General features: G+C 43.1%; 1 protein-coding gene across 1 annotated transcript in view; it reads right to left on the bottom strand.

Moving 5' to 3' along the window:
• Nucleotides 1-13600, bottom strand: part of tgfb3 (transforming growth factor, beta 3) — an 82504-nt gene that overhangs the window by 47055 nt on the left and 21849 nt on the right. The window contains exons 3-4 of the mRNA XM_067456263.1: nucleotides 10471-10600; nucleotides 8180-8287 (exon numbers count right to left, since the gene is read on the bottom strand). Of these exons, the coding sequence (XP_067312364.1) occupies nucleotides 8180-8287; nucleotides 10471-10600 (238 nt within the window). The remainder of the gene's footprint in view (nucleotides 1-8179; nucleotides 8288-10470; nucleotides 10601-13600) is intronic.

The raw sequence follows: 13600 nt of genomic DNA on the forward strand, positions 1-13600 counted from the left end.
AAAAAAAAAAAATTATTATCAGACTACTGGTTTGAGGTATTTTATTGCAACCCAGGAATATGGTCTCAAACGCTGCATAATGCAGGAAATCACATCTACGAAATAAAAAATAATAATCTTGTGGAGACTTAATCACAGATCTGATGGGCTGTACGCAATTTCTGAGCATCAGTGAGTTTCGGTTTATTGTCAGAATACAGTGAACTCTTCTGAGAAACGAGGCAGAGTGAATAAAATTTGAATATTTTGAAATATACATTTTTTAATTGTTCTAAAGACAAAAATGTAATAATAATTTGAATTTCAAAGGAGAAAAAAAATAGGATAACTGAACTATTAAATGATGATTTAATTGATATACATTTGCAGGTGCTAAAATCCAGTTCACAATGAAAATTACTTAGTGTTTTTAAATGATTATTGAAATAATTTGTGGATGTTTCTCATTGAGTTGTTCAGAAAAAACAACCATACAATCTAATACATATTCTCCATTTTTGCGGCTCCTCTCTTCCCAGTCTGTCAGTAACACTCCTGTCTCTATGAAGCTCTGATTGTGCTCTGATTGGTCAGCTGGAGCAGTGTGTTGTGATTGGTGTTTGGGTAATGTCCCGCCCCTTACCATAACCACCAGTTTCAACACACGACTAACTAACTCAACCAGACCCCACATCATTATGCTGTATATTAATTATTATAATGAGGAATATTGTGACGTGTTGGTTCCCGGAGGAAGACTCAAGATGGAGGCGTTTCAAAAACACTGATAGAGAGAAGAACTAACAGCAACATTAGACACAAAAGAAAGAAGAACATGGACAAGAGCACAATAGGTGCTGTTTAACTTGTTCATGATTCCCAGCCCCTCTCCGCCTCCTCGAGCATCTGCATATTCAATCTGTCAGTGATAGCAAAAGCAGCTCCGGCCCCAGGAGAGGCGTCTCCAGTAGATACAGACACCCCGCTTTCATTAAGGGCCAAGAGTCTGAGGGCCCAAACCCAGACACCCCCGAGGCCCTGGACTAAAGCCAGATCCCATACGCTCAGAGAGAGAGAGAGAGAGAGAGAGAGAGAGAGAGAGAGAGAGAGAGAGAGAGAGAGAGAGAGAGAGAGAGAGAGAGAGAGAGAGAGAGAGAGAGAGAGAGAGAGAGAGAGAGAGAGAGAGAGAGAGAGAGAGAGAAATTGTTCTCCATCATTATTTTCCATGTTAAAAAGTTCTCTCATATCTCAGTTGAATGTTCACTGAAGAGGAGCACAGTGTGACTCTTAAGTGGTGACTCTTAAGTCTGAGGTGTAACAATCTTGAGTACCTATAGAGTAGTATTGCATCCTTCATATCTCCAAAAAGTCTTTAGTTTTATTATATTTATAAAAGAAAGATAGGCTGTACCGAGTTTTTCCCAATAAATCAGAGCGGCTGGAGAGGTGTCGTGTGGGTGGAGCTAAAGAATGACGAGGCATATCAAGTGGGCGGAGCTAAAGAATGACGAGGCGTATCAAGTGGGCGGAGCTAAATAATGACAAAGTGTATCAAGTGGGCGGAGCTAAAGAATGACAAGGCGTGCCGTGTGGGCGGAGTTAAGAATAATGAGGCATGCCGTGTGGGTGGAGCTAAAGAATGACAAGGCGTATCGTGTGGGCAGAGCTAAAGAAGACAGCGCCGACTGCACATGACTGTGCTGTATGTCAACAAAGTACCGCGAGATTGATTCGCTGTCACATGCCTGTCCTGTCTTGTGTGCACATGTGGGTTTTGTCAGTATGGCCTTTGTGCTTCTTTCATTGTCTGATCCCTCCCCCTTGTTATCTGATTAGTGTTGATTTCTCCCACCGGTTCCCTCTTGATTTCTTCCCTTTATAAGCTCCTTGTGTTCGTCAGTCTGTGTTGGATCCTTGTGTAATGTCTGCGTCTCCCGTCCTCCCCGTGATTCTGTTGGTTTGTTTAAGTTTATATTTTATTATTCTATTATGTGTTTTTCCCCCTTGTGGGTTTTGTTTTGAGTTTATGTTTTATTTGTTATAAATAAATATATCATTTTCTGCACTTGAGTCCTCGCACCATTTTCCCTTGTCTGTGACGTGACAGAAGGATCCAAACGATATGAGGACTCAGCGGAGAAAGAGGTCACCACAATCCCCTCCCTCTGCTATCTCCTGTCCCCTCTGGGACCGTATAGTCCAGTTTAGCTCCCTTAGAGCTATGCGGCAACAAGGAACTGATCTGAGGGAATTTGCACAGGAGTTTAAGAGGGCTGCAGAGGGACTGGGATACAGAGATGAGACTCTTAAGGAGCTCTTCAATTATGCCCTCGACAAACCATTCGATTGGACTGTAATGAGGGCACTAGGCTTGGGCGGTAATACGGTAAAATGGTATACCGCGGGATCTAAAAATAGCAACGGTATCAGTTTCAATACCGTCAAACCGTCAAAAAAAAACAGATCAACTTACATATTGCTGATCAACAATTAATTATTAAATATTTAATAAGTTGAACTAATTAAACTATTTACATATTAAATACTATTTATTTATTAAATGCCTAAATATGTGTATGCGTTGTTGTGACAGAGTGGATGAGAGAGAGAGAGAGAGAGAGAGAGAGAGAGAGAGAGAGAGGGGAAAAGACGGCGAGTCGGGCACTGAGTTATTCGGTCTCGAAAAAGAACACAACTTCTGCAGTTTGGAAGTATTTTGGGTTTTGACGGTAAATACAGACGAGGCAATTTGCAAATTGTGCAACAAAAAGATGACCGCGAGAGATGGAAATACCTTGAACCTAAGGGCGCATATCCGAAACCACCATCCACTCACTGCTGCGTGGATGAAAAACTGAGCGCACCCTCGGACTATGCTGTAATATTGCCGAAGCCTTTTGTCACACAGCTGGCAATGTAAGCAATAAGCATGAACTCCACAAAAATCAAGTGGACATGGGACTCACAAAAAAAAAAGTCAATTGTCTGACAATTGTCTCATAACGGTAAGCATAAAACGTGCAGAGAGTTTCTCAGGGGCAGGGGCTCAAATGTAAAAAATAAAATAAAAATATAGGCCTATATATATATATATGAGCCAAGCCAACAGTTTGGTGACGCTGTCTGAGCCTTACATCATAATGTTTTAATTATTCACGGTAATACCGTATACCGAGGTAAAATAGGGAGGAGGTTTGACGGTATCAAAATTTGGATACCGCCCAAGCCTAGAGGGCACTGGAGGGGGCAACATTCGAGGTGACTGTGGATTATTTCATTGGACAGCGGAGGAGGGCCCCTCTCCGGAGTCCGGTGGTACCTGTGGATCCACTTCCGGTGGACCCTGTGCCGGTGGTCCCGGTGCCAGTGGATCGTGTTCCGGTGGTCCCTGTGCCGGTGGATCGTATTCCGGTCGTCCCAGTGCCGGTGGATCGTGTTCCGGTGGTCCCAAGGCCAGTGGATCGTGTTCCGGTGGTCCCGATGCCGGCGTATCGTGTTCCGGTGGTCCCAGTACCAGCAGATCGTGTTCCAGTGGTCCTGAAACGGAGGAGGAGAAGGAAGTCTCCCTCCGTGCCTGTGCCGGTGGTCCCTGTGCCAGTCGTCCCACTGCCGGCGGATCGTATGCCGGTAGTCCCAGTGCCGGTGGATCGTGTTCCGGTGGTCCCAATGCTGGCGGATCGTATTCCGGTGGTCCCAATGCTGGCGGATCGTATTCCGGTGGTCCCAGTTCCGGTGGATCGTGTTCCGGTGGTCCCTGTGCCGGTGGATCGTATTCCGGTGGTCCCAGTGCCGGTGGATCGTGTTCCGGTGGTCCCAGTGCCGGTGGATCGTGTTCCGGTGGTCCCAGTGCCGGTGGATCGTGTTCCGGTGGTCCCTGTGCCGGTGGATCGTGTTCCGGTGGTCCCTGTGCCGGTGGATCGTGTTCCGGTGGTCCCTGTGCCGGTGGATCGTGTTCCAGTGGTCCCAGTTCCGGTTGTCCCTATGCCGGTGGACTCTGTTCCGGTGGACGCCCCTGGGCCGGAGATGCCTCCCAGGCGTCCAGCTCTCACCGCGCCTCCCAGGCGTCCAGCTCTCACCGCGCCTCCCAGGCGTCCAGCTCCCACCGCGCCTCCCAGGCGTCCAGCTCTCACCGCGCCTCCCAGGCGTCCAGCTCTCACCGCGCCTCCCAGGCGTCCAGCTCTCACCGCGCCTCCCAGGCGTCCAGCTCTCACCGCGCCTCCCAGGCGTCCAGCTCTCACCGCGCCTCCCAGGCGTCCAGCTCTCACCGCGCCTCCCTGGCGCCCTGCTCTGCCTGCTCCGTTGAGGCGTCCTGCTCGGCCCGCGCCGCTGAGGCGTCCTGCTCGGCCCGCGCCGCTGGGGCGTCCTGCTCTCCGTGCGCCGCTGAGGCGCCCTGCTCTGCCCGCGCCGCCCTGGCTGCCTGAACTCTATGGGCCGCCCCGGCCACTTGAACTCGGTGGGCCTCCCGAACTCGGCGGGCCGCCCTGGCCATTCGAACTTTGTGGGCCACCATGGCCTCCTGAACTTTTTATTTTCCTTGTCCCTCCCTTGTTTACCCCTCCCTTGTCTGTTCCTTCCTGGTCTGTCCCTCCCGTGCCCCCCTGGTCAGTCCCTCCCGTGCCCCCCTGGTCAGTCCCTCCCGTGCCCCCCTGGTCAGTCCCTCCCGTGCCCCCCTGGTCAGTCCCTCCCGTGCCCCCCTGGTCTGTCCCGCCCGTCCCGCCCTGGTCTGTCCCTCCCGTCCCGCCCTGGTCTGTCCCTCCCGTCCCGCCCTGGTCTGTCCCGCCCTGGTCTGTCCCGCCCGTCCCTAGTGGAGCGTCTGGTAGCCGCTCCTTAAGGAGGGGGTAATGTCACATGCCTGTCCTGTCTTGTGTGCACATGTGGGTTTTGTCAGTATGGCCTTTGTGCTTCTTTTATTGTCTGATCCCTCCCCCTTGTTATCTGATTAGTGTTGATTTCTCCCACCTGTTCCCTCTTGACTTGTTCCCTTTATAAGCTCCTTGTGTTCGTCAGTCTGTGTTGGATCCTTGTGTAATGTCTGCGTCTCCCGTCCTCCCCGTGATTCTGTTGGTTTGTTTAAGTTTATATTTTATTATTCTATTATGTGTTTTTCCCCCTCGTGGGTTTTGTTTTGAGTTTATGTTTTATTTGTTATAAATAAATATATCATTTTCTGCACTTGAGTCCACGCACCATTTTCCCTTGTCTGTGACGTGACATTCGCAGGCTGATGCAGCCGCTGCAGATTCTCAAGGGGGACTGCAGGAGCTCTGATGACGACACAGCTGATCCATGATTTTCAGATTCACCGCATGACAGCGATCACGTGTGTTTCGTGTTTATTCTAAAACCTTATGTTACGCTAATGCTCACAAATCATTTATTTATAACAGTAAAACTCTTTTCATGTAGTCGCGATGTTATATTGTCATGTTTATCAAACTAAAACTGATAAAAACCGTTGACAAAACTTCATTGAAAGTGTACGTTTATATGTTGCACATTAATCTTGTCCAAATAGACGCTTTATTAAACAGTACATAAAGTATTGGATAAAAATATAATTTGAAACATCTGTGTATTTGAGAAATATTGCATTTATTTAACTTCAGCTGTGATAAAGTTTGCAAACGCAGTGCAAGCGTCACCACGGGAAGCAGAAAGTGTCCGACTTCACGTCTCCGTTTGCAGCTCCTCCCCGCCTGCCCTCGGCTACTCTCGCCGATCGAATGCATCCAGCCGCAGCCGATTTCGAACATTTTGTTGTGTGGGTGGGGCTAAAGAATCACAAGGTGTAGTGTGGGCGGAGCTAAATAATCACAAGTCGTGTTGTGTGGGTGGGGCTAAAGAATGGCGACAGCTGTTGCGTTGAGAGGATCTGAAAGCTCTGACATCCCTAACTTTCATGTGTCTTGGACTGAGGAGAGGCTTCCGTCGGCCACTCTGCCATAAAGCCCCGACTGGTGGAGGTCTGCAGTGATGGTTGACTTTCTACAACTTTCTCCCATCTCTGCATCTCTGGAGCTCAGCCACAGTGATCTTTGGGATCTTCTTCACCTCTCTCACCAAGGCTCTTCTCACCGATAGCTCAGTTTGGCCGGATGGCCCTAGGAAGGGTCCCTTTCGTCCCAAACATCCTCAATTTAAGGATTATGAAGGCCACTGTGCTCTTAGGAACCTTAAAGGTGCACTATGTAGTATTTTTGCAGTAAAATATCCAAAAAGCACTAGGCCAGTGTTATATATTTTGTTCAGTTGAGTACCTACAATATCCCAGATGTTTCCAACTATTTGTAAATTGTGAGAATTGCGATTTTAACTAAGGACAGGGACGTTTCAGCATTGCATTTGACAGAGTCGCCTGTCAATTGCGTCATATCTGCGCTAGCCTCGGTTTCGGCTTTTATTTGGCAGGAGCGCTTTACTCTTAGCAGTGTGAACAAGTGAACGCACGGCGTAACGTCATAACATCGTTTTAAACACACTTAAATGTATCTAATATGATAAACAGAGCTCCATTACCTCAAAATCATAACCGAAGAGCTGATCAGTGCAGGCGACCAGCGACTGTCTCCCGTCCCTTCATAATAAAAGTCCCGGTATTCGCGAGGCGGGTATTTGTTTAACAATCGCTCCAGCAGCTGTGCTCAGGTCTACAACACTCGGTCCTGCTCTGCTTTAGACTACAGTAATGTTAATAACCGCATGCATGAACGTGATTTCTGCCTGAGTCCTATTTTCTACCGGCTGTGATGAGAAGACCACATCTCCCAAGATGCTGCGCTCACACGTTGCGTCATCAAACTACAAATTTGTTCTGAATAGGCGCCCTCCAGTGGACGGAAAGTTCCATAGTGCACCTTTAAGTGCAGCAGAATATTTTTTGTAACCTTGGCCAGATCTGTGCCTTGCCGCAATTCTGTCTCTGAGCTCTTCAGGCAGTTCCTTTGACCTCATGATTGTCATTTGCTCTGACCTGCACAGTGAGCTGTAAGGTCTGATATAGACAGGTGTGTGGCTTTCCTAATCAACTCCAATCAGTATAATCAAACACAGCTGGACTCAAATGAAGGTGAAGAACCATCTCAAGGATGATCATTAGAAATGGACAGCGCCCGAGTTAAATATATGAGTGTCACAGCAAAGGGTCTGAATACTTAGGACCATGTGATATTTCAGTTTTTATTTTTAAAAATGCCAACAATTCTGTGTTTTTCTGTCAACTTGTGAACAAGTGTCTCATAGTAGCACAGAATAGCATTATAACAATTTTAAGACACTCAGATGTGTGTGATATGATAAATCAGCGTGTTACACACACAAGCAGAGGAAGCACTCGCAGCAGAATAAAAGCTCCGCCAAATCCAGGCGTCATCAAACTACATCATTGTTTTGAATATGAGCCACTTGTTCACACTGCAGTGTGCGAGATCATATTAGGCGGTAAAACGTGGTACTCTCTGCGGTAAATCAACAACACCAGATTTAAACAAGAAGACTAACTGTGTTGAGCTGGAGAACAAAGAACTGACACAATATGTACCTTAAACGCATTGTAAGTTGTTTTGGATAAAAGCAATAATGCATAAATGTAAATGTAAATAAGCAACCTTTATTACATATTGCGGCTTTAATAAAACTACAGAAATTACATCATATAGAAAACAGAACTGCCTGAACAGTGATAAAAATGCATGTGCAACTAATTTGACTGCAGAACTACTCAGTATAAATGTAACTTCAATCGAGACAATTCTTGAAAAAGTTGTAGCATGTTATTGAATATGGAAATGTTCATACGTTGGTCTTGGTGGACTAGATCTGCTATACTGCTGCAAAGCAAGAGTGGACCATCTACTGCTAAGACACACACACACACACACACACACAGTGATGAGCCTGTAAGATCTGCTGATGTTGCACAAATACACACACGAATCCCGAATCAGGAGGTGGAGTGGATCTGAATATTGAGCAGGCGATTTCATTGGCTGCAGGATCAGCAGAGCCCACCTGCGATGGTGATTTGATGCGACTATAAAGGGCCGATTAGCCGGCGCCCTCTAGAGTCTCACGACTGAACTCGATATATCATAAATACATGCAAACAGTAATAATTAAAAAACGATGATGCATGTTGTGTTTAATTTATTATTGTGCACAAAAAGGTGAAAGGCAAACGACGCTGGTGACGGAGCTCACTCACCTCTGAACCTGACCTCCAGCACCTCGTTGACTTGCTCCACAATGTCCCCGTTTGGACTGAATGTGTGGCATGGGCAGTGAACGCTGATCTCCAGGCCCAGGTTGGTCTCTGAGCGGTGGAACAACACAGATCAAATGCTTAGTGACTCTCAAAGCTTCTATTATTCAGTCCAATTAAAAAGAGTTTAAAATATTTTTTTCTTTTATGTATGACAACAGTAGCAGATAAACGGTGGCCCAGTAGTGCACAACACAACGAAATTTAAAAAGCAAACATAAGTTCACAAAACAATTAATTCAAGCCACAGCACAACGGAAATGCTCCTGGAGTGCGGTAAAGTTAGTTTTCCTTGCCATTATTCTATAGATTGGGCAGTCTTACAAAAAATATAAACACCTAACAATGGTTAAAGGAACACTCCACTGCTTTTAGAAATAGGGCTTATTCAACTTCTTTCCAACATTTAGATACGTGGCCAAATGCATTTTTGTCTCAGTGCATGCATTGTTTTAATTTGGCTCGCCGCTAGCTTAGCTTAGCATAATGAATGGAATCCTATGTTGCCAGATAACATGTCCCGAGTAAAAGTGATCCAAAAAAAAAAAAAAAACTAATTATTTCTTGTGTCCTGCGTATTGACAGTGAGTACAAAAAGCGATGCAGACTAAGCCTAGGCGATTTATAGGCAGAAATTAAAGCTCCTGTGTGATATTTTCCCCCATCTAGCGGTGTAAAGGTTTATGACCATCCAGTGAATATTAGTTTCTGTTCCTCTCAATTCTGATTTCGTTTTAACTCCTACGGTGGCCGATTTAGTCCAAGATTAACATGACAATCCCCCTCTTCACATTCGACACGGTGCCACCGAGTGTTAAACGCGAAAGGCGAAGCTTGAATTTACGGGAATTTCTTTGGCTACTGTACTTTCAAGATGGAGGAGCAACATGGAGACCGGCATTCGAAACCCTCACCCGTATGTGTTTTCAATGGCATATAATAAACTTACGAGAATACTTTATTACTTGAAAGAAGTAAATATACATTAATGAGCACATATATGTTTGAAAGAACTAAGTGTTTTTAGCTAAGAATAAACTACAAAAGTTACACAGTGTAGCTTTAACTTAGGACTGTATTATGGGATATAGCAGAGATATCACGCCACACATTGTGATCGCTCAACAGCCGGAGGATGTGAGGATGAGAGCCGTGATATCTCTGCTATATCCCATAATATAGTCCCAAGTCTATATCTGCCTAAATCGCCTAGGCTTAAAAAAAATGCATTTGCCCACATATCTAAATGTAGGAAAAAAGTTGAATAAGGCCTATTTCTAAAAGCGGTGGAGTGTTCCTTTAAGTGTATAGCCATTATATATCGACATGAAATATCAGTTCAAAATCACCTACATGCATTACAGCTGCATTATACTCGAAAACACTTTTACTCGCTATCACGGTGCTCTGTGCCTGAGGGAACGTCTGCCAATTCCACCATGCAGTTGAAACATATCATTTGTATGAATTAAAATAACTTTTACATTTAAAATCAGACATGTTAAAATTCAACAGCTTGGTTGTATTGGTAAAACTGACTCAGTAATGCACAACATTGGAATTTGAACGTAAAAAAAGTTATTTTAATTCAGACAAATTCAAAGTTAACCACTTTGGTGGAATTGGCAGACGTTCCCTCGGGCACCAAGCGCCGTGATAGCGAGTAAAAGCGTTTTCGAGTATAATGCAGCTCTAATGCATGTAGGTGATTTTAAACTGATATTTCATGTCGATATATAATGGCTATACACTTAACCATTGTTAGGTGTGTATATTTTTTGTAAGACTGCCCAATCTATAGAATAATGCCAAGGAAAACTAACTTTACCGCACTCCGAGAGCCTCCTGGTGGCCAGGAGCATTTCCGTTGTGCTGTGGCTTGATTTAATGGTGTTGTGAACTTATGAAGCTGTCAGTCAGATTTTTTCCACATTTTTACATGCTCTGCAAATATTCTCACCAATTATATTTAAGTCAAAGACATATTCTTCATTAAGCATTAATTTAATTCAAACTAGGTTGACTATACAAAAAACAACAACTGGCATAGTGATTTGTTTATCATTTTCAACTTATTTCAATGGATAATTCCACTGAAACATTGTCAAATTGTTGCTGTTTTATTTACAAATAACAAGAATTTGACGATGTTCCATTGGAGTCATTCATCAGTGCATATATTTGGCCTCTGCATAACCTCGATGTAAAGGCGTGGTGAGCTTTGGTTAGCCTACCTCTGTACATGAGCCACTCCCGTATGGTCTCGGTGACGTCGAAGGAAACCCACTCCGGCGTTCCTTTAGTCAGGACGTTCTTTCCGCCGATGTAGCGCTGCTTGGCGATATGCTCGTCAGGACGAAGAATCTACCAAGAGACAAACAGAGAGCTTAAAGCTGACATTTATGTGCCATCAGCATCAATAAACAAAACGTTGAAAATCTTCAAACAGGTTTCCTCGACGCTAAAACTAATCACACCAATTAGTCGACTCAGAAGATGACATCTGACCTCGACGGACTGAACAGAACAAATAAACCAGGGAGAAGATCTACAGGTCAAAGAAGGCGGAGCCTCAGAGCCACACCCATCTGTTACATCATCACCACAGACCAATCAAAGGTGTTTACCAGCTGAACTGAATTTTTCCCGAAAAAGCAGTTTTCAGCGCCTAAATCTAGCTTTTTGCCACACCTGCCAATGGCTGGTGACCTAAAGGGTTAGTTCACCCAAAAATGACATTTCTGTCATTAACTCCTCTCCCTAATGTCGTTCCACACCCGTAAGACCTCCGTTCATCTTCACACACAGTTTAAGATATTTTATATTTAGTCTGAGAGCTTTTCTGTTCCTTCAGCGAAAGTAAAGTTCCTTCATTTTGGTCCAATACTAACAAAAACTGGTTATGAATCAGCGTATTGATTCATGATTCGGTGAATGAATCATAAATCAATACGCTGATTCATAACCGTTTGATTCTTTATTTGAGGAATGAAAACAAATGCAGAAGAGAAGCCAATGCTGAATAAAGTCGTAGTTTTTGTTATTTTTGGACCCAAATGTATTTCTGATGCTTCAAGAGACTCTAATTAACCCACTGATGTCTCATATGGACTACTGTGATGATGTTTTTATTCCCTTTCTGGACATGGACAGTATGTTTTTCATTTATGGGTGAACACACCCTTTAAGATTCATAATACAATAAGTAATAATAATAATAATAATAATAATAATAATAATAATAATAATAATAATAATAATAATAATAATAATAATAATGAGACTTAAAGACAAAATTATGACATAAAAAAGTGAAACATTATGAAATACTAAATCATAATTGTACATAAAGTCTACTTTACGAACAGTTATGAATCAGTGAATCGATGATTCGGTTCGCCAAAGTCACGTGATTTCAGCAGTTTGACACGCGATCCGAATCATGAATCGATTCACTGACTCATAACGGTTCGAAGCTTTGTTCTGTAATCGGCCTTATTCAGTTTTTTTGCGTACTAAAACTCTTCTGGCCTCTTCATAAATGATTGTCGAGCCGCTGTAGTGAGATGGGCTTTGTAACGACGTCTTTAGTGCCTTTATGGGTCTTGAGAGAGGAAATGACATTGGTGTCAATGAAGGCCTTTCTGAGCCATCGGATTTCAACACTAATATCTTCATCTGTGTGTGAAGATGAACGGAGGTCTGACGGCTGGCCAACCACAGGAGGAATTAATCACACAATTTACATTTCTGGCTGAACTAACGCTTTAAAGGTGAGATTTTACCATAAATTAAAAAGTGTTTTTTTGTTTGTTTTTTATAATGAGGAGGATGTTTTAAGATATGAAACACGCAAGATGTTTTAACAGTACAAAAATCGAATGTGAAAAATTTCAGGATAAAACCAGAAGACTCCTGAAAGAAGCTTTAGGAATGTGTCCGCTCACAGATAAAATCAGCAAAAGCACGGCCGTCCTACAACTGCAGGGCCGTAACACACAGGCTGGGATAAGGACCTAATCTAGCCTCCTGGGAGACACTCGAGCTCCAGGCCAGCGTATGGGGGACAAATGCTCTTCTTACTCAGTCATTTTGTCTTGTTTCTAGTCTAAATATCTAACAATTCTTAAATCAAGATGCATTTACTAGATCAGTAAAACGACATTAGATATTTTTTCTTGTTTTGTTGAAAATAAAATCTAAATGAAGAGAGTTTTTGCTTAAAACAGGCAAAATGATCTGCCAATGGGGTGAGAAAAATAATCTGATTTCTGATTGAAATCTTGTTTCTTGTTTCCGTCCCAAACAGAAATAAGATTATTTTTCTCACCCCATTGGCAGATCATTTTGCCTGTTTTAAGCAAAAACTCACTTCATTTAGATTTTATTTTCAACAAAACAAGAAAAAATATCTAATGTCATTTTACTGATCTAGTAAATGCATCTTGATTTAAGAATTGTTAGATATTTAGACTAGAAACAAAATATTTTTTTGCAGTGCATAAACTAGTAATATATGACTGCAAACAAAAAATAGAGTATTTAAGAGTCAATTGTGCAGCCCTACATTACAGCACACATCTCCAAACTGCAAAGCCTTACGAATCACAGAGAATTTTTAGATATTTGGACTGGAAACAAGACAAAAATACTAAATAAGAAGAGCATTTTTTGCAGGAAGCAGCTTCTGACAGGCCGGAGAACAGCGGATCCTTTACAGGAAATGCTGGAACCCGATCAGGGCTCGAGGGACCAAAACACAACACCTATAGAACATATACTCAGCACTGGGAATAAATCTGTTATACAACAGTCGCAGGGTTTTATATTGCGGTTAGAAGCATCGGCATGTGAAAGCAAAGCTCTGCGTTTCTCAGAAAGCTTCTTTTGTTCAGTTGCAATTGTGCAAATGTTCTTCTGTGTAATCCATCAGCACCTGGAAAACAGATCAGGCCTGTTAAACTGAGCTCAGTGCCATCATCTCTCTCTCCGTCTGTGTGTGTGACAGGAAAAGACGACGCTACAAGACTGTGTGTATGACATAATGGTACACTGCAATAAATGCTTTTCTTACTCAGTATTTTTGTCTTGTTTCTAGTCAAAATATCAAAAATTCTTACAGTAAGAAACATTTTCTAGACAAGTAAAAATTATTGTCTTGTTTTAAGAAAAAATAACTCACAATGAAGAGAGCAAAATAATCTTGTTTTCTGTTTGAATTAATTATTAGATTAGAGATTATTTTTCTTATTTTAAGCAAAAACTCTCTTCATTTTGAGTTATTTTTTTCCCCAAAACAAGACAATTACTTTTGCTTGTCTAGTAAATACTTCTTGTTTTAAGAATTGTTAGATGCTTGGACCA

This window comes from Pseudorasbora parva, chromosome 10, assembly GCF_024679245.1.
Source record: "Pseudorasbora parva isolate DD20220531a chromosome 10, ASM2467924v1, whole genome shotgun sequence".
In the NCBI taxonomy this organism is placed as follows: Eukaryota; Metazoa; Chordata; class Actinopteri; order Cypriniformes; family Gobionidae; genus Pseudorasbora; species Pseudorasbora parva.